At 32.6% G+C, this 27,128-nt stretch overlaps 3 protein-coding genes and 1 pseudogene across 3 annotated transcripts; all 4 read right to left on the bottom strand.

Annotated features, from left to right (window-relative positions):
* Window positions 1–1,416: 1,416 nt before the first annotated feature.
* LOC21405382 (transcription factor MYB27) lies at window positions 1,417–2,731 on the bottom strand. Its single transcript, XM_024167239.1, has 4 exons — window positions 1,950–2,731; window positions 1,738–1,867; window positions 1,544–1,644; window positions 1,417–1,431 (listed from the first exon to the last, which is right to left on the bottom strand). Exons 1-4 carry the CDS (start codon window positions 2,092–2,094, stop codon window positions 1,427–1,429), a joined length of 381 nt encoding a protein of 126 aa, XP_024023007.1. The 5' UTR covers window positions 2,095–2,731; the 3' UTR covers window positions 1,417–1,426.
* Window positions 2,732–3,537: 806 nt separating this feature from the next.
* Window positions 3,538–5,788, bottom strand: LOC21405381. The gene is made up of 4 exons (XM_010100502.2): window positions 5,432–5,788; window positions 5,236–5,346; window positions 4,204–4,272; window positions 3,538–3,837 (listed from the first exon to the last, which is right to left on the bottom strand). Exons 1-4 carry the CDS (start codon window positions 5,579–5,581, stop codon window positions 3,787–3,789), a joined length of 381 nt encoding a protein of 126 aa, XP_010098804.1. The 5' UTR covers window positions 5,582–5,788; the 3' UTR covers window positions 3,538–3,786.
* A 1,516-nt stretch (window positions 5,789–7,304) lies between these two features.
* On the bottom strand, window positions 7,305–10,519 carry LOC21405380 (serine/threonine protein phosphatase 2A 57 kDa regulatory subunit B' beta isoform). Its single transcript, XM_010100501.2, has 2 exons — window positions 8,926–10,519; window positions 7,305–7,914 (listed from the first exon to the last, which is right to left on the bottom strand). The coding sequence occupies exons 1-2, from the start codon at window positions 10,093–10,095 to the stop codon at window positions 7,591–7,593; spliced, it is 1,494 nt and encodes a 497-aa protein (XP_010098803.1). The 5' UTR covers window positions 10,096–10,519; the 3' UTR covers window positions 7,305–7,590.
* A 13,137-nt stretch (window positions 10,520–23,656) lies between these two features.
* Window positions 23,657–25,675, bottom strand: LOC21405379 (annotated as a pseudogene).
* Window positions 25,676–27,128: the final 1,453 nt, after the last annotated feature.

Here is a 27,128-nt window from a genome sequence, read left to right as displayed (position 1 = left end):
TAAATTCCATTTTAAATTTTGACTCAATTTCATGATCTATCAAATTGTCCTAAATTAATCATTTCGTCTATTCAATTGTTGAAATCTCAAAGGAAAACGTATGATTTCCTTCTTAACAGTAGTACCCTAACATATAAAATTACAGTGACTCCCATTGAGTCTCACATGATCCTCACGTGTCTTTTTCATTGAAATTTAAGATGAAAGGACTAATTTAGAATGATTTATTGCCCGTTCGGTTCGCTAATTCGAGTTGAGATGTAATGTTATGTGAGAGCTTTTTACTGTAGACAAAAAGTTAGATGTGACTGTTTCTGAGAGCTTTTTACTGTAGCAAAACTTGAATTCTAAACTCGAATCAGCGAAAAGAACGGGGCCTACCAAAATAGAATTTGGCCTATAGTTCGAAGACTAAGAATGAGATTCTCACTTTAATGATTGGTTTTAATGATTTGTGTTGTGCTCTAGTTAATCTCAAAAAAAAAAAAAAAAAAAAAGGAAAGAGAAATGAGTACCCTAGTTAACTGATTGATGACTTCTTCTGATGTAGAACAAATGTGAAAATCTTGTATTCTTAATTAGCATACTCCAATATAATCAGGCTAAGATCATCACCAGACATTAGCTGCAAGATAAGCACATAGAATAGTCTAAAGAAAAGAGTTCCACGTTGTTGAGTGACGTCAAACTTGCTTATCTATTCCCTTTCCTTAATTTTTTTTTTTAATTTATGCTACCTCTTAATTTCTTTTTAATACTATATTGATTAGTCTAATTATAGAAACTTCTCCATTCGATCTCATACCATTTTTGGTATATGCATAAAGCGGAAAAAGCAAACTCAACTTCTCTTCACACTATGTATGGATTTTTTTTTTTAAATCTTTGGCCTTAATTTACTGCAATCATTTGCCATTAAGAATATAATCTCAAACATGCCAAAAACAACTGAAAATATACTAATATGACACGCTATTTTTACAGTTTGAAGCTTCTAATTCATATTCACAAGTCAAAGTTACATTGTACACTTTAGGGATCAATTTGTGAAGTTTTTACTTAAGTCATGTCCCATAAGGAACCTGAACAGTCCCATGTGTAAGAATAATCAGGAGCAGTCCAACATTCCAGATAAGAACTTGCAGACTCTATGCTGATAGAGTCATTTTGGTAGTTCATTTCGCTCTGAATGTCGTTCGAATACTCCGATATCCAATCTGATAAGCGGTTTTCGTACGGCGAGCTTGTCAATGCAAAGTCAGCTGATGACATCCCAGAAGCCTCAGAAGAGTTATCCCAACTGCAGCTTCCCCATAAGTCCTCGACCGAACCATGATCACCATGAGTACTACTTTCACAAGTACTTTTCGGAACACTTGACTCATTTTTAGTCTCAAACAAGAAATCTCCTTTGGCCTTCTCTAATTCATACTGGGATTTTCCTGAAGGACAGAAATTTTTTTATTTTTGAGTAGATAATGATCAGTCAATAATACCAATTATACACTAGTAAAAAAAAAGTGTATAGAAATAGTTCCTGCACCTTCTTGACCTTGTGCTAGTTTCTTTCTCAAGTGAGTTCTCCAGTAATTCTTTATCTCATTATCAGTTCTTCCAGGGAACCTTCGAGCGATTTTCGACCACCTAAAAGAAAACGTAAGCAATACTTAAAGATCAGCAGTGGTGGCTTTGTGAAAGTAGTACTTTTGAAGCTTAAATAGTATCAAAGAACCTTACTTGTTACCCCATCTTTCATGAAGTTCAAGGATGATATTCTCCTCTTCAATACTGATTTGGCCATGCTTTAGATTCGGCCGAAGATAGTTTAACCACCTTAATCTACAACTCTTACCACTCCTTTTCAGACCTGCAATTTGCAAAAACATATTCAATAATATGTTTCATTATATTATGTAGTTTTGTGAACTATTAATCATCAAGAAAAATACCAGAAGCTTTTGCTAAAGAATCCCATCTTCGCTCCCCCAAAAGTTGCACAAAAGAGATGAGTCTCTCATCTTCTTCTTCAAGCCAAGTCCCTTTGCGCAGTTCTTCTCCTTCTTCTCTTTGCATGGCTATTTCTTGGTATGCCATTTTGTTTTGCGACAAAGTGGTGAGTTCTAAAGTCCCTTTTATATGTAAAAAAGTGTGGCAAAGATTTGGTGGGGAAAAAAAAGCCAAAAAGAGATCGAGAGAAATAGAGAAAAGAGAGTGACCAGAAACACTCGCTTGGCAAGAGTTGCTAGGTGGACAACACTAGTTTGTGGGAACTCCACCAATCCATTTGGCTTACATAATATTTGTGTTAATAAGGACTTTTTAAAAAAAAAATAAAAGTCTGGAAAGGGGCAGCAGGGTTTCGCATATCGTTGGACGTTACAAAAAGGACTCCAAACACTGACAAGACTCTGTCTCTAAACTGAATGTGCTGGCAATAAAGGTACGTAGAGTTGTGGTCCCAGAAACTCTAAATCGAGTACTAAATTAGCAGACACAAACCTTCGTATTTAAGATCCTCAACGTGAGTCGCCCAATATTTAAATTTTTAACCATAGACCCAACATGTTAGTCCATTACCGCTAGACCACCCCCACTCGGAAGTGTTATTAAGCTTTATAATCCAATTAATATTTAGGCCAATCAACACATGAATGTCACCAATAATTTCTCCTTAAGCTAAGGATATGGGATATGTATGCAGTTCTATCTTTGTTTGTTGCGTCACCTTTGTTTTGTTGGCTTCATTTTCCAAGGTTGGCCTTCATGACACAAAGAAGATCACTAATTATGTTTAAAATATTGAAGTTTAGAGATAGATTTGTCTCTACCGGTTATGGAAAGTTAGCAGAGGAGGAGCTATAGAATAGTAAAGATAAACGACAAGATAATGTTTTAGTAGGTACGCAGGAAAGGGGACCAAGATTTGAATCTTTGAGTAGATTTTCTATGCTCCTATATTATTTGTTTTTTTTTTTTTTTCTAAATCTATTATATGGATCAAATGTGACCTTGATATATGCTGATGATCACGTATGTTTCTCCATGTTAATCACTACAGTTTTCATTATTATTATTCTTTTTTTTTCCCAAAAGTCACTGCTCAACCAGAAAATGACATCATATTATCTTAGAACAGCAATTGGACAACGTATTTGGATTTATTTCTAGTGTATCCCAAGTGTTCCTTAATCATCTTCATCATATCACAATAGTTCACTTATATTTTGGTTGGACATGTAAACATTATTATCTGTCTACTACCATCCAGTATGATGGGAAGGAGTTGCAGAAACTTGAATTTTGATGGGAAATCTTCAGAAAGTTCGCTGATTCGAGTTTAAAATTCGAGTTAAGATGTGATTTTATGTGAGAGTTTTTACTGTAGTAAAAAAGTTAGATGTGATTGTTTGTGAGAGCTTTTTACTGTAAAAAAACTCGAATTCTAAACTCGAATCAGCGAAGTGAACGGGGCTTGAAAATACGAAAACTAGAGTGCAACTCGAACTTGCTTCAGCAAACATGTATTTGAACTTTACATAATAAAGGTATTTCCTTATTATAAATATTTAACAAGAAAACTTATACGGAACAATTATAGCCAAAACAAGAGTGATAAGCCTCAGAAAGCATAAGCAAGAAACAAAGGCTAGACAGATCTCCTTTATATTATAGCTACTCTTCCTAGTTACGCTTTCATGTTGATCACAAGAATAATAACAACAAACAAAAAACTTGATCCAAAACTGTTCAGGGACCTGTCTTTTTCATAGCCGGAAGTCCGTGCCATTAACGATCTATAAACGATTTGTTCATAAGGTTGACAGCATCATCCATGAACTGCAGCATAAGAGATAACAAATGCATTCATCATAAGATCAACGCCAAAAACTAAGAACGTAATGGCTGAGAAATTAGAAAAGACAACCACAACATACAGAAAATATCGAAAAGCAAAGATCTTATGCTAAAGAGCTAGCCCGCGATCACTTTCTTATGCAACTTCTTTCTCTTGAAACTTTGTTTTGACAAACATGATGTGCACACATCCCTGTTCAATTTTATCTTTCCACAACCCTCTGGTTTTCAAGCGAATAGTGCTAAAACAAATTATTTTAAGGCGTTCAGCAAATTATGTCCTCTTAATTGATGAACAAAGGTTGTTCTCATAAGTTTGTCACCAAAGAAAACAAATCAGAGTTTTACCTTTCCAATCAACTTAAGCTCTCGCCCAACCGGTTCCAAAAATTTCAGGTTAACATCGATCGGCCACACCTGAATTCAAAACAACAAGACACAAGAAGCAAACCATCGAGCAACAACACAATAATAATAAGCCCAAAATCCAAATTTAACATAGCACCTTAATTAATTTGAGATGTATTCCTTATGAATTTCATCCTAAACACAACACAAATAATACAACTGATGAGAATATCAATTATCACAAGTCATGAGAAGCACAATTAGCTGCCGAGTTGTGTGAATTTTCATGAGCATTTCAAGTATTCAACATTTGTATTGGTTTGTCCCAATTCTCGTGCTATGTAAGGGACTTTTAAAGCAACCATTTTCTGTAGAGAAAAACAGAAAGACTGATACAGGCATGAGTATAAAGAGGATTGTGCTTCGTTCTTTGTACTTCTTGTAGTGAAACTCTGCCGTGAACATAACTCTCACACTGAGAGTGAATCACTGTAAATCTTCTTTATTTTTGTTCTTCCTCTTGTTTTCTTATTGCTATCAGATGGTAGGAACAAAGGATTTTTAATGCTAACATTAGGATCCTATAAGCAAGCTTCTACACAAACTCAATAAACCCAGAGGAACACAAAATACAAAATATATTGAGAAAATGTTAGGTTCATTCTTTCTGTTACTCTCTGTTCATAGTTTGACACGTGAATTCTATTAACACGACATATTATTATTTAAACAAAAAATGTGACAGTGGCCTTCACGTGTGAATGTAAAAAGCAACGACGAAAGTAACAAAAAGAATGACGCTATTATTTTTTAAATATATTTATTTTCTATTGCAAACATATTAGCCAGTTCAGTTCCGCAATAATGCCCTGGCTTAACAAAAGCTACAAGATGGGCAAAATTAAAAGACTGCAAAACAAAAATAAGTCCACAGAACATTATAGCACACCCATCAAAAAAAGCTTCAAAATTGAAAGAAATTGGAATTTGGAAACAGAAATACATTAAATAAGACATATTTTGATTTATTACCTTGAGGCCGAGCAATTTGAGCGGCGTAGTCTGACCGGGGACGATACAATCGGGTCCAGCTGATTCCACCACGGCTTCAGTGGCAAACCCATTTCCGATAGGATTATCTTTCTATAAACAAAATAAATGAGAAAATTAAGAAAAACCCATGAAGAAAAGAAGTGAAAGAAGTGAGGAGAAGAGAAAAAGTTGGGACCTTGATGATGGAAATGGCGTAGTTGGAAGTGGGGTTATTGGGGACGCGGAGAATTGGGGAGTGGTGGATTTTGGGGATTGGCTTTACGGACGAGGCTCTCCATGGAACGTCCTTTGCAAGTGAAGTTGTGGGTCCCCCTTTTCGAGACATGACCTTTCTTCTTCTTCTTCTTCTTCTGCTTCTTCTTGTTTGAAGCTTGGCCAAGATAAGCCCCAGAAATTTGATATATATATATATATATATATAGAGAGAGAGATGGATAGTATTGGATAGAGAGGCAGGGGACTCTAAACACTACAAACACTTGTGGTTTCGCAGCCCTCAACCAAACAACAGGTTTAACTCTAAAATCTAAAAATTAGAAATTTATGTAAAATTACAAAGGGCTTGTTTGGAATGTTCTTGAAGATTGAGAATTTTTTTTTCCCTGAATCTTGAAGATTGATTTTAATTTAGTATTAAGAAAATTGGAGCGTCATCACTAATAAATGATAGATTTAAATTATGGGCTCCAGACCTATCTTTTATTATCAAAATTATTATGGAAAAAATTATATATTTTATCTTTTTAAATACATGATTTACTATTGCTAAAAAATATATGATTTAATAAAAGTATTCTTTTTAAAAAAATTTACTACTTGACTAATTCTAATTTAAAAAATAAAAATATATGGACTAATGGTATTTTTAAAAATTACTCTTTATTATCGGGCGGTATTTAATACATCTGATACTATACAATATCTTTTGTTATTAAACAATGTACATTGAGGTATTTGGTAAAACTTTTGATCACAAAATTAACATCCAATAATGAAACTTAACAAATGATTATTTGAATTTATTAAAGTATTTTAACAATAAATTATAATTCCAAATCCTTGTATTTTGTTTCCATATGTAACAAATTAAAAACTATATATAAACATTTTTTAAATAAAATTTCTTGAGAAATACTTGTATTTCTCTTTAAATTCTTCAGTTTTTAATATGCTATACGCTTTCTTCTTCAAAAAAAAAAAAAAAACGTACTATACGTTTTTCATTCAAATAATTTCAGTACTCATTAGATATCATTGGAAAAAAAAAAAACAAATGAAGAAGTAACGCGTTGTTTTAATAAAAATATATCTATTTTGGTTACTATACACCTCTATATCAAATTTAATATATAGTTGAACAACACAATTTGCTTTTGATTCAAAGCATTTTTGAAAAATAATTTACCAAACGTCTTGCTTTTTTTTTTTTTTTTTGGGTCATCAAAGTTGTATTTCTTTTTTAAATTATCGAAGTTTCATTTTACTAGACGCAGCTAACATAATTTTTTTTATCAGCACATCCTGATTAGATCCTTTAATCAATCTTGTATAATATTAACTTAAAAAAAAAAAAAAATTGTGAATGTACATCTAATTTTATAGGTGGTTGAAAAACTATAGTCCTATCTATTGTTTTTCGTAACAAGTTTGTTTAGGGCCCGTTTAGTTCGCTGATTCGAGTTTTTAATTCGAGTTAAGATGTGATGTTATGTGAGAGCTTTTTACTGTAGCAAAAAAATTAGATGTGACTATTTCTGAGAACTTTTTACTGTAGCAAAACTCGAATTCTAAACTCGAATTGACGAAGTGAACGGGACCTTAGTTACTTCTAGAACTCGTTATAATTGTTTTGCTCGTTTTCTTTTTAATTTTATTCTTTTAGGAAGAAAGCTTTATTCATGCTGCTGCTTTTTCTTTGATCTTCTAGATTAAAGAAAGAACCGTGATTTTTTGCACAAACAAAAAGAGATTATAAATTAATTTTATTATAGTGGAGGAGACCTTTAAACTGCTCAAGTCCTATAAATGGATAGGAACCAAAATGAGAGAGAAAAAAAAATACAAAATATATTTTCACAATATCATTCTTAACCTGCAGCTTGTTTCTAACAAATTTCGTACATTATAAATTACATTTATCGCTGCTTTCTCCGATATGTTTAATAATCGGAGTTGAGATATAAGGAAAAAAAAATATAAAGATAAGAGTGGAAAAAAAAAAAAAAAACTAAAAAAGAATACCATCTAAATGGGAGGAGCAGAAAGATTGAAGATGTTGCTTGAATTTTCTTTCCTATTTTGTCACAAGTTTTTGTCCGTCTCAAGTAATTTGAGTCAAACTGTGATCATGTCCTCTCCTCTTCTCTGAGCAGCCACATCTGCAAGTTTCTTCCATGTCAAATCCCTCTGCTCCTCAACTTCTCTGGCCTTGGCCTCCTTCTCGGCGTGCCCTCTTTGGCACTCTTCAAACAACTCAGCGTCCATCTCCAAGAACATTTTCCGAACATTGACGGTAAGCCCGTGAACCGCCTGGTTCCAGTGGCTCTGGATATTTCTTTCCAACGCCTCGAAAATAATTGGCAATATGACATTCCGATTCTGAGCAATTAAGCTCACTATGTGCTCATTATTCCACAAAAACAGGGCTCGTTCCGCCACCTACAATGGCCACACCGGATTGACTGGTAATTAGTCATTAATACGGTAAGTAATTCACATATGCAAGAGATTTCATATATTGATCAACTAAAGTATGGATATGCACCAGCTATATGCATCAAGAATTTGTTCAGTGCAATCCTATTTCAAAAGGCAATATAGAAGCTTTGAAAAACACCCATTTCAGTGTCACCGAGAGATTGGCAGCTCAAGCCGCCCAAAATGGAATCTAAGAACGAGAATATTTCCCCTAAAGTAGATTCAAAGTTTCAAACTAATCTTATGGGCATCAATGTGGTTCTCTCTCTCTCTCTCCAAAACAAAAGGAGCAAAAGAAACTTGGGGCAAGGCTGTTTTTGTCCTTCCACGAGTCACGGACTAAACTATTCTCCTATCTGGCAGGGTATCACTCATGACTCACATAAGGACTTGCATCAGCAATACCACGAATTGATAAGAATAAGTGTCAAACAAAAATACTGGTTAAGAAGTTCTAGCTTTAGGGTTTAAACGGATAAGAGACAAAAACGTCTGTCCAAAAAGAGTAAAAGTAATGAATAAGTTTGCACGACGTTAATCAGTGAGCATAAATGGATCCAAATGTCACACTAATAACAGATTGTGCTGTCTTATGCTTTCAACTAACAAATGCTCTACGACGAATGGAAGCAAAAATAATAATAATTAAAAAGCCTTTTTTTTTAAAAAAAGAAAAACCCTCTATTATGAAACTGCAACTGAAAGAGCAGGGTACAAATAGAATACACTCTGAAAATATGCGTAAGGCAGAAAGAAAGTAACAACAATTGATTGCAATAAAGCTTTAGGCAAAATGGAGAAACAGACGAGTGAGAAGAATCATAATAGCCACTTGTCTCAAATAACTTAGCAGTGCGAAGTTCAGAAAATTCATAACAAGTGTGCCAAAAGGAATAACTAACAACCCCAGGCACAGTTCAAAGTGCAAACATAAACATAATCCATCAAAAAGTAAGTTGGAATGTCACAAACCTGAAAATGAGAGCTGGTAAGGCAGCGAGCAATTTGTCGGAAAAGGGGAACCATGCAGCGCTGAAATTCTGCAGATTGTGTTGCCTCCAGCACTTCTTCAAGTTCTCCAAGGAAGAGAACTTCCTTCTGACAATTAGTCACTGGCCAGTACTTCAACAGGCCCCTTATAACCGTATCCGACAGCTTAAAATCCTTTTCTGCAAACTGGGTAATGCAATAGGACAGCTGCTGATGGTACACCGCAATTGGCTTAGGCTTATGCAGTGGTATGAGCGCCCGAACAAGAAACAGCTTATGTTCCTCCTTCATTGGTAACGCGAACCCATTAATTATACTCCCAAGAATCTCCAAAAGCTCAGCAATCCCACTATGCCTCTCTGTCTCGTATATAAACCGATAGAAAATGTTGTTAATTGCCTTCCTAATAAAAGGTCTGTGCACCATAAACTTTCCATATATCCGATGAAGAATCATCTTCAAGTACTCGCGCTCCCGTGGATCCTCAGAGTCAAACAAATCCAGTAGCTTCAATACAAATAAGTGATCAATATACCGTTTAGCAACCTTGGTATCAATATCAGACGACACGACATATCTAAGAAGCAACTCATACACAAGCTGCAAATGCGACCAAGAGGGCTCCAAATACGGTTCCTCCTCTTCGGGATCACCGCCCTCTTGACCTGTATTTTCGTGGGATGCCGGCGGCAAACACCGGAAAATATTTACTGAGATCATCCTGATCATTTCCTCTTGACAAGTCTCAGTGATCTTCCCCGACCCGGACTGTATGAAATCAACCAAATCCATCAAAGTTTGCCGCTTGATTTCCTTCTCTCTAACGGATTTAAGCGTGTCCGAGAAGTCAAATTGGAAGCAGCAAATCTGCAACTTTCTAAGAAACAAGCTTTGGCGGTCCGAGACCGGGACATCCCGGAACATGGGAAGAGGCTCCACCGTGCCCGACGGCGGCACAACGGCTAATCCCGTTACTGTGGCGGAATTGGGCCCCACCACGACCGGTCCAGCGCGTGATGCGTGGTTCACAATCACATTCGTGGTCGTGACCGAACCGGAGTTGCGATTCGCCGGCAGGCCGTAACCGAACAGCGAAGGATCATTGGCGTCGGACTTGGAGGGCTTCCGACCTTTCATAATTTTCCTGAACATTTCTTCTAAACTGTCCTATATAACAAACCCTAAACCTAACACTAAACCTATAATTTCAGTTATGGAGCTTGAGATCGGATTAAAATCAAGTGCCGATTCTTCCAAATAATGGATCAACATGCATAAAGAACTCTATATCCCCAATAAATCAGAACCGGGGACTTGCGATTCATCCGCTAATCATCGCTCGCTAATTTTCGCATCAGAAATTCAAATCGCAATCGGAACTGAAAACGAGCACAGATCTGAAAATCAAGGTTTTCGAGAAGAAGTTTACCGCTTTCGAATTCGGAGATGAATCGCCGAGAAATTTCACGGTCGGTGAGTCCGTACTGAGAGTCATCTGAACACGATCAACGAAATGCCGGCGATATATCCGACGGTAAGAGGTCCGGCGATCAATCCGACGAGAGATATAGAGAGAGAAACTGGGAGAGAGAGAGAGAACGAAATTGAATGGTAGAAGATAAATAGATAATAAATGAGGAAGAAAGAAAAGAAAAAGATTAATAAAATGATTTTCTTTTAATAAAATATGTAATGATTGCAAAAACGGCTTTATTAACTAAAATATATAAAAAACTAGAAAAAAATCTCTTTTTTTTTTTTTAATTCTTTGAAAATAAAAAACCGTTTTATTATCTTTATCTACAATTTTCCACTCTTCTCATTTTAATTTGAAGGCCTCTTCGTCCTAATTTGAATAACCCTTCAAGTAATTAATAATAAACTGATTTTATCGGTTTCTTAATTTCTTTTTCGTTTTTAATTTCCAAATATTTAAATTTTCGGACGTGGCCATACTAATAAAAATAAGAACTGGAAATACTGGGGGTCCACAGGAAGACACAACAACTAAATTTAAATATATATTTCTTTTCACATTTTTTTCCAAGGGTCTTAAGCCTTGATAGTTTTTTTTTTTTTTTTTTTTTTTTGGAGATTCTCCGCGTGAGAGTAGAAAAAATAAAATATTGATAATTTTTTACTATTTAACTCTTATATCAGTATAAAAATTTATTTGTATTGTATATTTTTTTAATTTAATGTGATTTTAATTAAATTTAAAGATCAGAAACCGATTATATTGATAAGCCGACCTATTAGAGAAAGTTCTTTTAATTTTTAATATATTTTTTAATATTAATTTGTGGTGGACTTTGGGATATGTTTATTTTATAATTTAAGTTGAGATTTTAAGTTGTATATATGAGAAAAAAATATTATAATATAAAATTTAAATTTAAATTTTTATAAGATAAAATATTTTAACAATAAAATTTAAACTGTGATTTGAATTATAAAAAGATGGACCTTAAATTCTTTGACCTGACTGTAGACAGTTGGTGGCCCCATTAGAAATTTTGAAAAAAAAATAAGTTTTATTTGTATGTATGAATATTACTTCTTACATTAACTAGCATGAGAGACTTGGCTGAGGTACGTCCTCATTTGTAACTCTTTTTTTTTTTTTTTCCTTTACTTTACAATTTGCATACATTTTTTTATTAAAAAAATTATTTGTACAAAACAATTATAATTATTGGAAGAGTCTTGCATCCGACAATCCAAAACTGGCTGATAAGTCAGGCAATTGTTTTGAACCATTGGATGAAAACATTAAAGGCTAGATTTTTATAAGGGCAAGTTAAGAGCATGTAATAGTTTATAGAGGAGTAAGGACTATTAAGTTTCTGTTCATTTCGCTGATTCGAGTTTAGAATTTAAATTTTATTACAGTAAAAAGTTTTTAAAAACAGTCACATTTAATTTTTTTGTTACAATAAAAAGTTCTCACACAACATCACATCTCAACTCAAATTAAAAACTCAAATTAGCGAATCGAACGGGCCATAAAATATTTGACAAATAACGTAGGCTCTAGTAATATTAAATGCAATTTAAAATGAGTATAAGTATATCTTGGTGTTGTTTTAATAGAAGAGAAGTGCTTGATTCATAATCATCTCTGTCAGTTTCATTCATGTTTATGTTTATCGCACAAATTGCGCCTCTTAGACATATATTATATGTTCATTTTCTTTTTAAATTGCCTATTCACTTGATATTATATACACAATCATATACATCGATATAGTTATAACGGTTATTAATCAAACTATTTGAGTCCCACGTGGGGAGTAATTTTATAAGTTGTATCTCACGTTTTTGTTTCAATTACTATGACATTATTTCTAATTATTTAGGAATAGAGATCTCATTTGATTGTTAATAGGCAGTTAATACTAACGTTACATTTGTTAAAATGAAAAGGTCATAGAAAAAATGTTGGATAAATTTTAAAGTAGAAATGTCCTTTTATATACTGTTTTTTTCTTTTTATTTAATAGTTTAGAAATTAAGAAAAACTGAAAATGTCATGTATTTATATTTGGACACAGGGATAACATTAACTAATATTTTCGGGCATCAAAATATTTGATCTGAAATTAGGAAAAGAGAATGAAAATATCACTTATTAATATTTGTTCTAAAAAATTGATTTCAGGGTACTAAAATGGTATCTTTTAAAATGTGATGGTAATATTTTAATATATCAAACGTGACGACATCATACTTATACTTTTTTTTTTTTTTTTTACTTTGTTCCATTGATTTTGTATGCATTTTAAAACATCGTTTGGTATGAAATTTAGGTTCAGTTATTATCTTTGTCTAGGTAAAGTAGGTCAATTCATATGCTTAATCATAATGCTTTATTACCACATTTACACGTATTAGTTGAAATTGTACGCGTACGCATGCTAGATTGTATAGATAAGAATGAAAAACATATTTATTAGAGTCTCATTTAGAGAAATAAAAAAAATGTATAATAGGACAAAAAGAAAAGGAATGAAAAGAAGGGGATGAGAAAAAAGAGAGAGAAAATAGAATGAAAATTAAAAAAAAAGAAAAAAACTCACTAACGAAACGTTTTATTAAAGAAAGATGATTTAAAAAAATAAACAAGAATATTTATGAAAAGAAATTATTTGAATGGAAAATAAAAAAGAAATATATTTATGAGGGCTACTTTAGAGAAAAGAAATACGTACAATTAGGCAAAAAAGATAAGAACTTAAAAAGTAGAGAAGATAGAGAAAGAGAGAGAGAGAGAAATTGGAGGATAGCTTTAAAAATAAGGGAGATTCTCTTGTACGACTGATGTATCAGTAGGTTGAGTTTTTTTAACTATTAAATTTACGTACTTTTTTATTTTTACGTGATTTTATATAAATTTAAAAAACAAAAAAGTTGGTTTACAGATATATTAGCGTACCAAAAAAAAGTCCTTAAAAATAAAAAATAAAAAGAAAGAAAGTAAAAATAAATAAATAAACGGTGAAAAAAAAGTAACGAAGCGTGGTAATGAAACCAAAAAAATGATTTACGCTTTTATATTAAGTATGGAGTAGTCTTCCTAATACTTTTCTGTTTTGATTTTACTCAATTAAATTTAACAATCACAAGGTTGTTTACTTTTACTACTACTAATTAATTTCAATATTTTCTATATTTTGCTATCCTCGTTTACTAATTACTTACTTCCCACTATTGAGTTAAATGAATATCTATGTGTATATTACTCCCAGCATTACTCTATGCTCGTTTCATTATGCCTTCTACATATTATTTCTACTCATTTATATTTGTTTAATTAAATGCACGGTAAAGTTTGTATTTTTTTTTGGAAGCCCAAAATATGGGATCATTAAACTAAGGTTAACTGTTTAACTCGTATTAAATTTGTTACATTAAGGCTGTGCTTCTGAGATACACGCCTAGTTATATGTCTCCTCTTATTAAACACAAAACTAACCCCGTTTAATTTGCTGATTTGAGTTTTTAATTTGAGTTGAGATGTGATTTTATGTGAGAGCTTTTTACTATAGCAAAAAAATTAAATGTAACTGTTTCTGATAACTTTCTATTATAGCAAAACTCAAATCGATAAAATGAACGGGTCTATGTTACAACGTTTTACTTCTTTAAATACACTTTCTTTGGTACAAATGTACACTAATAGGTATCTGGCCTTACAATCTTGTCTATCTAGTAAATTTATCAATTTGTCAATTTTTTTAAGCCTTTGTACATTTTCTAATAGATGTAAAATGACTAATATGGCCTTCAACTCATTTTTATATTATTGTTTCTTACTCAGACCTCAACCATGTTAACTCCTATAAGTGTCATCACATGCTTAACTTCCCTCTGATACATTAACTTTTAAGTCAATATCAGTCCACTTTTCATACTGTGGGCATGGCCAATCGCCTTTTTATTCTATGTGCGGCTCCAATCCGGGAACCGGACTAAAGACAATACCTATAATTATTTGTTTTAATTATTTTTTTATTAAAATAAATATAAATAAGTATATAAATAATTCAACTTATAGTTTGAGTTGAACTTAAACATGTATAACATGCTAACAAATGTTTTCATTGTTACAAACATGAATACGTATATAGTCAACTTAATTAATATTTTTCAAATTGAAGAACAAACAATGAAACTGTAAAAAAAAATAAAAGTGTAAACTCATTAGAAAGTCATCAAATACCATTTCATATTATGTATGATGATGGTAAAAAATAAAGTCCAAAAACAAATGCATCTTTCCTATTATATATATATATATATATATATGTGTGTGTGTGTGTGTAAAGTAAAGAGTATTTAAAGATTTAAAAGTTGAATTTATTTGAGAAAATAAAAAATAAAAAAAAAAGAAAGCATTTGATGCAAAAGGGTAAATTAAAAAATATATATATTTAGGATGCATTTGAAAAAAAAAATGACATTTTAAAGTATGGTGTGAAGAAATGTTGAATTCGGGTTATATTTGAAAAAAAAAAATTGTGTTGATGGGCAAATTAGTGGAAAAGTTTTTAATGAGAAAGCACTTAAATACAAGATTGAAAAAAGAAAGAAAGAAAAAAGAAAAGTAGCCAAGCAATTAAGTGCAAAAATCAAAACAAGCTATTCTCTCTTCTTATATATCTACAAGATAAGATATAAAAAGAATAAGTTGAAGGAGCAAATTCATTAATTTTCTCTATAAAATTTTAATCGGATCTTCGGGTTGCTATAGAAGTAAAAGAACAACAATTTATTTTGTTTTTCGCCAAGCATATATTTAATAAAACTGTACCCTACCAAAAGATATTTTCATATTCTACTACAAAATTCTTCCCATTTATACCATTTTTCCCAAATGTGTCAAAAAGTCTTGTACAATATTGTTTGAATTATTCAAAGCAGGAATATTAACACGGTTTGAAAAGGAACAACACCGTGAGTTTGGGTCACTTTGACCTTGAACTTAAAGAAGGTGCTTAGCCAAGAGTTTTGACCTATTAAACGTTTACTTGAAAGTTTGTAAATACATTATAGTGGAGATGATAATACTGTTGCTATTATTTATTAAAATAAAATAATAATATTGTTGTTATTCGCAAAAAAAAAAAAAAAAAAAAAAAAAACTCCCAATGATATACTACTAGCAAGAAATTGAATCCAGCAGTACAAAAGTGGACCCATTTGTTAGAGAAATCCATAGTATGGGATTAATTATTGAGGTCTTTTATTTGGTGGGAGAAGATAATGTTAGGGTATTATAATATTCATCAATATGCTATAAAAATGTGGCATCAAATCTACCAATTAAAAATGGGTTTGGACCCGTCAAGAGGTTTGTTGTGAAATGCACTATTCTCTGCATAACAAAACTTTTAACATCTTCAGTCTCCATCCATGACCACATAAAAATTGACTAAAAGGGCCAAATTGATAAAGATGAATATATATATATATATATATATATTTATGTCAGTCAAGTTTGGATGCAATGAAATCTAGTTTTTTTTTTCGTTGTCATGATATAGAAGACTTGGTCAAGGTCAACAACTAGCTAGGTAAGAAGAACAAGCAAATAGTATCTGGTTTTTTAATTCCCACAGCTATTTTAATGATGGTACGTAACTTGGAATAATATTGCCTGCATATTAATGGAGGGATTGTGGAAGAAATCTATATCAGTAGTGAAGAGGCTAAGATCATTACATGTTTGTTTCCTATATTCATTCTTAATTCTGAATTATGATTCATGATTTTCTACAGTATTTTCTCTCACAAAAAATACACATAAAATGAGAATAGTTCTGAATCATAATTCTAAATACATAAACCAAACGTCCTTGTCTTTCGGGTATTGCACCAAAGATTCCATGTTTTATATCAACTTGTTAATTGACAAGTATATTGGCAGGGTAGCTAAAGAATGTTTGTAAAAAAAAAAAAAAAAAACTTTTTTTTTTTTCCAGTTCTCAGTTCCATGAGCAAAACTGCTTAAGGTATCTACTAAAAACACAACAAATACAAATTAGAGATTAGTAAGTGCTCGTCAAGGTTGGTGCAACTATGCATGTATTTGGGCCTTGACTCGAAAAAAAAAAATAAAAAAAAGAATTTCAAGTTTAACCATTATTTTTTTTAACTCTATTATTTATGTAACTACATAAATTTTAATGTCACTACAGAAAAAAACTTGTAATATACGAAGTGATAACCTGCAGGTTATGAAAAACAGTCTGCAGGTCAAGAAAAATAACATGCAGGTTACAAAATATAATTTGCATTATAAAAAGACAACTTGTAGATCATTAGTGGTATGAGATAAATTTAATAACAATGGTATAAATAAAATAGTGTTACTTTATTGATGTTATTTTTAAAAATTCCCCAAAAAAAAAAAAAAAAAACTATGCAAGTATTTGGCCTCCCTTCTACAGCGAGCCATGACTTTTTTTTTTTTTTTTTTCCGGTGTGAATGAAATTAAAATTACTACACAACAATATATATATATATATATATTTCAAGTTTTGTCTCTTTTATGTATTTTTACTTTTTAAAGCTTAGATTCTTAAAAAGGACATGGGTTTATTTAGGGTTTAAACTTTAAATAATAAACACACTTAAAAGTCAAGCATGAGATGCAATTAAAAATTTTTAAAAATATTTAAGTAAATTTTTAGGTTTGGGAGGTAAAAAAAAAAAAAAAAAAAAAAAAAAAAAAAAAATTTTTAAGGGGGAAAAAAAAAAAAAAAAAAAAAAAAAAAAAAACATTTCTAAGGGTAAGAGTATAAACGGAACCCGCACCAATGCAACTTGTGTATTCATGTTGGAAAAATGGTTTGATAACCTATTTTGAGGTATCATTTTAAGGTTTGATTTTGAGTATAACTCATTTTGTGTTAGTGACGAGTCAATAAGAATTTATATTCTTTGCTTTGAGGAAACTAAAATAATATTTTCATTTGCTCAAAATAGTTAACGGATGAACGGATAATTGATTTTTAATGTGCTCCCATAAAGATAGGAAACTAAAAAAAAAATCTCTCTTGTGGCACATGGGAAAGAGGTCAATATTCCTATCCCACATAGGAAGAGATAAAATTATCATATCATCTACTACTCCTCATTTGAGTTATATCAAAATTTCAAAACATTTTTCTTTTCTCAAAAATTCTCCTTCCCTCTCTCTGGTGCACCAGACCAAGTCGATTTCTCAATGCTTCCACATCCTCTTGAAGTAGGGGAATTAGATATGTGGGCCACGGTTCGTGGGAAAGATTTGCTATGGACTGTTACTGCTCTGATACCAATATTAGCAACTTAACTAATTCTTGAAAAAATATCACATAAGAAATTGCTCTTTATTAAAGGAAAATGGTAGAAAATAGGCCAACATGAAAAATTTAAGAAAGTATATAGGTCAATTTTTAGTTATAAAAATTAATAGGTCATAATTTGTCAAGTTATAGTTCATAATCAGATAAGTTATGGACAAACTTATCAAGTTATGGTTCATAGCCAGACAAGTTATGGACGAAAACAATAATTTAGCCTATTTATTAACTTATGTAAACTATTGGCCTATTAATTTTAATTCATCTCAAGTCTTGGCCTATTTTTCTCTTTCTCCCTTTATTAAATGGCAATAAAAATTTGAATCTACCAGTATCACCACGACTCTAATGAGCTACTAACTCCTAATTCCTCCTAACAAACCCTAACTACTAACTGCTAAACATGAGCCTACCATCATTTGCTTCGCTACTAGTAAGTCGTTATATAGTTATTTCACTTTGTTACTAGTAAATCGTTGTATGCTGCAAAGCAAGCGCCATAGTTTTTTAACTTTTTTTTTTCTTTCATCAGCTTTTTCATTATTATTGTATTTTTTTTAACTGTTCTTATTGTTGTTTTAATTGTCATTTCAGTTTCATCAACTCTGTTCATCTATTTTATATTTTGCCTAACAACTCCTATTTCTACACAGACACTTAGAAAATAAAGGCTTTGAGTCCCCTCACCTTTTTCTCTCTCATTTCTTACCTATATATAAGTAAGAATAATTTTTTTAAAAATGGTATAAAGCCCCCTCTGAAAATTTGAAAATATAATATTATACGCTTTAAAATTTTCTCATAGTTATTAGTCCTAATAAAAATTTTAGCTTCCTCATACACATATGCATATAGCTTCATTATTGCTCCTTTTTCATTTCGGAAATAGGATATCTCGTTTGCATTTTGTAATCAACCATCTACAAGTCCATCTATAAATCATCCATCTACAAGTCCATTGGCATTTTGTAATTTTATCAACATGCCATAACTTATTTAAAAATTAGAGTGTTAAATTAAGTTAACCCTTTTATCAAACACCCTTCATGCAAATGAGAGAATATAAATAAAATGGGCTGTGAGAGAATGAGAGAATGAGAGAAAGAGAATTAGAGAAGCTAGGGTTTTATCTTAAAAAAAATATAAATATATATATATATGGATTAATAAACGGGTCGGTTCGGGTCGTGTCGTGTCGGCCCGATTATAGCCCGTATAACTAAACAGGTTAAGCGTGTTAAACGGGCTGGCACGAATTCAACCCGTTTATTTTCGTGTTATTTGTGACAGCCCGTTAACGACCCAATTAATAATCGTGCGGTCTAAACTCATTTATCTCGTGTCATTTTCGTATCGTTTCATCGTGTTGTGTCTAAAATTGCCGGCCCTAATTAATCTCATCTCCAACCAAGTTTGTTTTCAAGTCCTACAAAGAGGCCCGAGTTGAGCCCTATATTTCTCAAGGAGAGAGACTAAAATGCATCTTTTCTTCTCTACCAACCTAGAAAGTTTTATTGCTCTCAATCACCAAAGTCATGATGATTTTCCAAAAGTTAAACTGGCATTTTCAGTCTTTTCAACTTTTTTATTTGAGGGAAAACTTAAGACATGCTTCATGCATAAATTTGAATAAAAATGTTTAAATAGAAATTTAAATTTTATGAGAGAAAAATTATAACAATAAGATTTAAACAGCAGTTTAAATTTATAAAACAAATGCAGAATTAACCCGTTTATACGTTCAAGTCAGTGATTTTGATTTATTAGCGAGAATTTTATAAGAAAACTGTTGTCAAAAAAAATTTTGATTTAAATTTTTTTATGAAGAAAATACTATAGCAGAATTAAAAATATAAATTTAAATATATCAACAAAACATGCACTAATTTAATTGTGTACTTCTGCAATACAGCTAGCTTCCATCCATTTTTGTCAGCAACATACTGGATTAGATCCTTTATTTACTAACAAATAGAAATTTAAATTTTATGAGAGAAAAATTACAATAACAAGATTTAAACAGTAGTTTAAACCTATGAAATAAATGCAAAGTTAACCCGTATAGTTCAAACGTTCAAGTCAGTAATTCTGATTCATTAGTGAGAACTTTATAAGAGGACTGTTGTCAAAAATTCTTTTGATTTAAATTTTTTTATAGAGAAAACACTATAACAAAATCAAAAAGTATAGATTTAAATATATCAACAAAACATGCATTAATTTATTTGTGTACTTCTGCAATTCAGCGAGCTTCCATCCATTTTTGTCAGCAACATACTGGATTAGATCCTTTATTTGCTAACAAATAGAAATTTAAATTTTATGAGAGAAAAACTGCAACAACAAGTTTTAAATAGTAGTTCAAATTTATGAAATAAATGCAGAGTTAACCCGTATAGTTCATACGTTCAAGTCAGTGATTCTGATTCATTAGTGAGAACTTTATAAGAGAACTGTTGTAAAAAATTCTTTTTACTTAAATTTTCTTATGGAGAAAACACTATAGCAGAATCAAAAGCATAGATTTAAATATATCAACAAAACATGCACTAATTTAATTGTGTAATTCTGCAATACAGCTAGCTTCCATCCATTTTTGTCAGCAACATACTGGATTAGATCCTTTATTTACTAACATATAGGACTATATTGAATATTCGCTATATCATTAAATTTTCATTAAGTTTCATTTTTTATGCGAATCAGATGTAATTTCATAATAAAAAATAATACAGTACTACTGATAAGGTATTCTTTCTGCACCTTATTAAAAATATAATTCATTTAAAATTAGGAAAACACTCGAGTGCTTTTTCTTATATGAAAATATTTTTAAATGCCCTTCTAACTATTAGAGATAAATTCCATAAATCTCTATCAGAGATTAACAAAAAAGGCCAAAAAGCAAGTGTAAGTTGTGTCATTTCAATTGACCTTTGATCGTAACACAAGAGAAAGATTCAAATTTCAAACTTGTACAGAGACATCTTATCATACATCCAAGACCTTGAACTTCAAATTGATGCGATAAGAAAAGGCACAAAAATGACTAGCACAAATTTTGTTAGTTTCAAACAAAAAAAAAACGTTAATAACAAATTAGAAAATTTTTTAAAGTGATAATCTCGAGTTGGAAAGTAGGGACAAGCTTCAACTTCACATGAGTCCATGATAATGTGAAATATTTGAGAAAACGTTTAGTTTATAAATTAGAATCATAAGATTATAATTATTTTTTATTTATGTGTATTTTTTATAAGAGAAAATACTGTAACGAATCATGAATTATAATTCAAAGCATGATATAAATTCTCTTACCAAAGTTCTCTGAGTGCTTGTCTTTGGATACCAATCTTGAGAAGAGGAAAATGAAGTTAGAACAATGTAAGAGTAACAAACATTGGTACTGCTGAATCACGAGTGACACTAGGCACCAAGCCTTTTTTTTTTTTTTTTCCAATTATATTAACGGTATTATTAAATTATAATCAAGTTTAAAAATAGAATAAATAGGAGGTAAATTCAAATTAGAGAGAATAACAGCACATTCTAATTTTTTTTGTTAGTTTAACTTTTAGTATTAATTGCATAAATGCCCTTGAAACTTTATACTTTGTTTAAACATGACACCCAAATTCTAAAAAAGATTCATTTCGCCTTTTAAAGCATGAAAAATGGCTCAAACACCCCATGAATTAATGCTATTTTATAATGCACTATGAATTATTGATTTTGTGTCAAATTACTCCTAATTTTTAAAAATAGGAGGACAAATCGGCACAAAAGTAATAATCGAAGGAGGAAGTTAGCCTATCATCAATAATTTAGAAGTCATTTATAAAAAGTATAAATAGTACTATTACTACATCATCATTTTCTTAATTCTATAAATGTTTGGGTATTTTAAATTAGGATGCGTACATAACACAAGGAAAAATGAACTATTTAAAATTTAGGAGCATGTTAAAATATAGTATAAAATTTAGGGATATTTATGAAATTAATCCCAAATTTTATTTATTTATTTGTTTATTTAAAATAGGTCATAGAAAGTGGACCAGGCTTAGAATTACTATGTCGTACCGACATTGAAAAGTGGCCATACATTCATATGTAAGATAGACCGATGAAAGGAGCACCTAACAGTTTGTGTCCTCAAATTAATTGTTATAGCTCTATATATGGTCATATTCAGAAAGCTGATATTTAAGGGAGAAAGAGGAAAATAAGTGAAGATTTGAGATGAATTAAAATTAATAGATCAATAGTTTATATAAGTTAATAAATATATCAAATTACTGTTTTTGTCCATAACTTGTCTGGCTATGAACCATGTATGGCTATGAATCATAACTTGACAAGTTTGTCCATAATTTATCTGATTATGAACCATAACTTGACAAGTTATGACCTATTAATTTTTATAACTAAAAATTGATCTATATACTTTCTTAAGCTTTTTATATTGGCTATTTTCTACTATTTCTGGATATTTAATAGCAATTTCATGTTATTTGATGACCATATTTTGGCCTATGTTCTCTTCGGTAGAATGGATGAATTGGTAAGTGAAGATGGGAAAGGGTTTAACTTAGGGTTGTTTTATTATGTTAGGAGAAGAATTTACGTACAGAGAATCTCTATTTACGAGTCACAATCAAAAGATGACTAATGAATCCGACATTACATGACACCTTTACTTGTTAGTGTGTGATATTAAATACCGTGGGACAATCATCAATCTTTTGAGGCACAATGTCAAAAAAAGGTAAGTTGTGCACTCTCACATCACCTGAGGATGAAGACGGATCTTAATTTATAATAAATGACACCACCTCCTAATGGTATGAGGTCTTTTGGGGTGTAGCCAAAAAGTAAAAACCGTACGAGCTCAGGCTCAAAGCGGACAATATCATACCATATGGAGGTGCGGGTCGTTACATATTGTAGCAGAGCCTCTACCCAGCCGAAAATGTGGTCAACGAGGACGTTGGGCTCCCATGAGGAGGGGTGATTGTGACAACCATCAATCTCTTGAGGCACAAGGCCAAGAAATGATAAGTTGTGCAGTCTCACATCGCCTAGGATGAAGATGGGTCATGGTTTATAAAGAATGACACCACCTCCTAATAGTATGAGGCCTTAAACCCAAAAATAAAAACTGTGCGGGCTCAAACCCAAAGCAGATAATATCATACCAGGTGAAGGTACGGGTAGTTATACACCGTTAATATCTTTTTGACACCATTCACTTATTGTCTAAGTGTATATATCTTCTTAAAAAAAAAAAAAAAAGGATTGATATCTTTCTTACGATGATAGTGATTCTGAGCTGAGAGTAGCTTTCTAGTTGGGGCCATTTTAGCCGAATATAAAGACTTGGTCAAACCCAGTTTGTTTTTAGCTGACTTTGAACTGCCTAGTTTTGTCTTGAATTCCTTATTGCTGCTCACATGATTGATACTAGGTTTGTCCACTTCCGTGGAAAAGCAACGAACAACATTTGCACACGACTTCAATTTTTAAGGGTCCGTTCAGTTCGTTGATTTAAGTTTTTAATTTGAATTGAAATGTGATTTTATGTGAGAGTTTTTTACTGTAACAAAAAAATTAGATGTGACTGTTTTTGAGAACTTTTTACTGTAGTAAAACTCAAATTTTAAACTCAAATTAGTGAAATAAATAGGGCCTAAATATACGGGCGAACAACAAGCAGAATAATGCAACACTTCCTTTGTAATGTTTTCCTGGAAAACATATCAAAGTTAAAAAAAAAAAAAAAAAAAAAAAAAAAAAAAAGAAAAAAGAAGAAGAAGAGAGAGAAAATAAAAGAAAACTAAACCAAACCAAACCAAACCATGTGTCCTACTAAAGCACATAATCATAATTCAATATACGCTTTTCTTTTTCGAATTTCAAGGTGCGTCTTTGAATTCAACACATTAAAGTAGAGTCAGTTATGGATTTACCAATAAATTCAAGAACTTATATGGGGTTCTGTCTCTTTCTTTGATGGTTGAACTGAAGTAGACTTATCTATCTGAGTTAATGGCAAAACCCCATTTGAATTTGCAGGCATGTTATCCACATGATGATCAGAATCAGCATTTTTAGCCTCTTGATCTCTGAACTTCTTGTAGATATCACCTTTGTAGAACTTTCTAGTCCTAACAACCAAAATTGCAGAAACAAAGCTTCCAAACAATGCGGCCGCAGTGATTATAATAAATGCCATTCTATAACAATGAACCCCTTTGCAAGTCAAGTCCTGCCCCGGCTTCCTTGTTAGGCCCTGAGCTTCCAATTGCCTCAAAGCCTCTTTGTCGTACAAACGACCGGCCACTAACACGTTTAGAATGTAACACCCGACCGGGCTAGCCAAGCCACCACAATTGTGCAAAGTGGCGTAGTATTTGAGCCCGAAGATCTCCGATATGATTGCGAAAATCAACGGCCATTGAGCCCCGAAGCAGAACCCGATTATCACGGAGGCGAAGTAGAGGGAGTTCGGGATCGCGAAGGCGATCAAGAGATGGCCAATGCAGGAGAAGAGGAGCACAAAAGTTAGCATAAGTGGGCGTGGGAACTTGTATTTGGTCAAGAAGATTTCGGAGGCAAAGCCTGAGGCTACTCTCCCAAGGTAGTTCCATATGCTCACAAGGGAGATGAATGTGGTTGTGCTGTGACTTGGGTAACCCAACGAGTTTCCGATCTGACCGAGGTTGTCAATTGCCGTCAACGTTCCGCCCACGCCGCAGATCGTTGCCACAAAGAGGATCAGCATGTCGGCGCTGAATAGCCCCTGCAAAATGGTGTAGTCCTCGCCTCTCTCTGGCGGGTTGAAAACGTCACTGAAGCAAGAAGTGTGCTTCTGATCCGGAGCAGGACTGGAAGGTAATTCGGGCGTTTTTTCGGCTACCACAATTTCTAAATTAGAAGTACTGGAACTCTTTCGGAGAAGCAACTCTTCTTTGATGACAATTGCAAGTGGTAGAAAGAGTAAAAAGAGAACAATTGAAGAGCAACCAACATACTCAACTCTACTAAATCTTAGCTTGTTTTGGATTATGATCAAAACCATTAGGAACCCAGCAAGGCTAAGAGAAATATAGAGGAGATGGTAGAAGACCTTGAGCTCATTCTTCGCTTGTCCGACGCTCGACGCTCTTTATGGTCCGAATTATCCGGAGAAAAACGAAGGAAACAGCGGCGGGGAGCCAAGCAATAAGCAAGATGAGAGACTTTGTGTCGTCTCCATAGAAAGCATGGTACAATTGAGTTATAATAGCACCACTTAGGCCAACAAAGCCCTTCAATAGCCCCAACACACTTCCTCTACTCCCAGGGAAGTTCTTGACACAAGTCACAATAGCTCCTGTATTGGCATAAGTTTGAGAATTAGCCCCAACACAAATGTACAAGCACATTTGCCACACCCGGGGCTTGGTAATCCGACCGGTGACCGCCAGCCAGATCATGAAGTAGCCGGAGAAGTTCATGACGACTCCGGCGGAGAGCACCACCCACGGTGGCATAATCTCGTTGATCAGCCCCGCAAAGATGCCGACGTTGGCCCCCAAGTCCTTGAAGAAGCTCAAGAGGTTGAGTGTGGTTTGGTCATATCCTAAAGAGGTCTTGATGTCTGTGGAGTAGAGGCCAAACATGTAAGTTGCACCAGAAGCTGACAAGATTAGTAATGAGGCAAAGAACATGAACCATCTTCCTAGAAGGACTTGGTAACTGAAACTATGGCGAAAACCGCCATAACCGGTGGTGAAAGAAGCTAATTCAACCATGTTTCACTACTTTCTTTCTTTCTTTTGGTTCAGCTTTGAGTTATAGCCGTATGTTATAGCAAAGGCTCGTATATATAATACAAGTACTACACAGAGTTTTATATTGACTAGCTAGATGAAGAAAATAAAAAAAGATAAAAAACATGTGGGAGATTCAAGGTTCAATGATTTTTCAATCTGTAGTGATATGGTTCTTGGGATTATGTGGCCCAGATGCTAGAAAATGATGGGTAACATATTTCCTGAATTGATTCTAGGGAAATTCCATTTTAACAACTCTTGTTATTCCTTTCTAGTGTATTCCGGATATAAAAAGGATAAGTGCTAGCAAACTTCCCAAAATTTGAGCTAACTGTGACAGGTACTGCCACTACTATTATTAGGATAATTCTCATATAGATATTTAAAAAAAAATACTCCACCGCATAATTTAGTTTTAAAATCAATTTAATATGATTTTGATAGTGTGACCATTCAAAACTATATCATATCGAGAGTGTTTTGTCATACTCTTTCGTAGAATTCTCCTAATTTATTATAATTTTTTTTTTTTGATGAAAAATGACATGCATCTTAAAAAATATATATATAAATAATTAAGGGTAAAAAAATTTTAAGACAAAAGGTCATTTCAGTTATACAAAAGCTACAGATTTTGACACGTGCACAATTATGTTGTTTATGATAGAATGTTTTGACATATGCCGTTGCTCTTTCTTGAGCAATATGCTCAAAAGATTTTGGTGTAAGTGGCTTGTTATGCGGCAAAGTTTGACATGAATACCAAAAGCTGATAAGGTTTAAACCTAATTGATAAACAAACACAATATTTTGGGTGCTGTCCACACTCCCATTATTCTTCCTTGAAGAATTTGTGCCAAAAGAAAAAAAAAAGAAAGGTTGGCCGATGAATGAGAGAATCTAAGCTTTTAAGCCTAAAACAATTTTGCCCTACCGAAAGCATCTTGGGGTGATCTCGCAGTTCTTACGGGGTGGAGACGATGGGTCCAAACCAGCCATGAGCCCCACACACACATAAAGAGAAAAAGATACATAACGACCAAAAGGTGATTCATGAACCCTCAAAATCTCACATTTAACAGAAACAATGAATGCTCAAAATACCCACCCTATTCAATTTCCAACCAAACACTTCTGGTTGAATGTTAAACTTGCATTGTGTTTGAATGATAAGGTCACTAGCTGCGTTATTAGGGCTGTTGGGTTGGTGCGGGATAGGATTTTTTCTTTCCCCGCTTTAAAAGGTACGGGTTGCACATATTTAGCCTCAACGATGTTAGAAAAATTTCACAACCCAATGATGTTTGGGTTGGGTTGGGGTGGTGCGAGATGGGTTGGATGGTCGGTTTCAACATTCAAAGAATCAAAGACTCAAAGTTCAATCAAACATCAAACATGAAGCAAAGTAGTCCATCCAACATCAAACATAAAGCAAACATAAATTAGTCTACACTCATAAATTAGTCTTAACATAAAGCAAACATAGATGCTTAATTTAAATATGAAGAAACTAGATAG

This window comes from Morus notabilis, unplaced genomic scaffold (assembly GCF_000414095.1).
Source record: "Morus notabilis unplaced genomic scaffold, ASM41409v2 Scaffold124, whole genome shotgun sequence".
Classification (NCBI taxonomy): domain Eukaryota; kingdom Viridiplantae; phylum Streptophyta; class Magnoliopsida; order Rosales; family Moraceae; genus Morus; species Morus notabilis.
This window is presented reverse-complemented; position numbering and strand designations above follow the sequence as displayed.

Coding starts and splice junctions, on each gene's coding strand:
- LOC21405380 (XM_010100501.2), bottom strand. CDS start 10,095: ATGTTCAGGAAAATTATGAAAGGTCGGAAGCCCTCCAAGTCCGACGCC. Junction 7,915..8,925: donor TTACCAGCTCTCATTTTCAG/GTTTGTGACATT, acceptor TGGCCATTGTAG/GTGGCGGAACGAGCCCTGTT.
- LOC21405381 (XM_010100502.2), bottom strand. CDS start 5,581: ATGTCTCGAAAAGGGGGACCCACAACTTCACTTGCAAAGGACGTTCCA. Junction 5,347..5,431: donor ACGCCATTTCCATCATCAAG/GTCCCAACTTTT, acceptor TTTTGTTTATAG/AAAGATAATCCTATCGGAAA. Junction 3,838..4,203: donor AGCTTAAGTTGATTGGAAAG/GTAAAACTCTGA, acceptor CTTATGCTGCAG/TTCATGGATGATGCTGTCAA.
- LOC21405382 (XM_024167239.1), bottom strand. CDS start 2,094: ATGGCATACCAAGAAATAGCCATGCAAAGAGAAGAAGGAGAAGAACTG. Junction 1,868..1,949: donor TTCTTTAGCAAAAGCTTCTG/GTATTTTTCTTG, acceptor TGCAAATTGCAG/GTCTGAAAAGGAGTGGTAAG. Junction 1,645..1,737: donor CATGAAAGATGGGGTAACAA/GTAAGGTTCTTT, acceptor GTTTTCTTTTAG/GTGGTCGAAAATCGCTCGAA.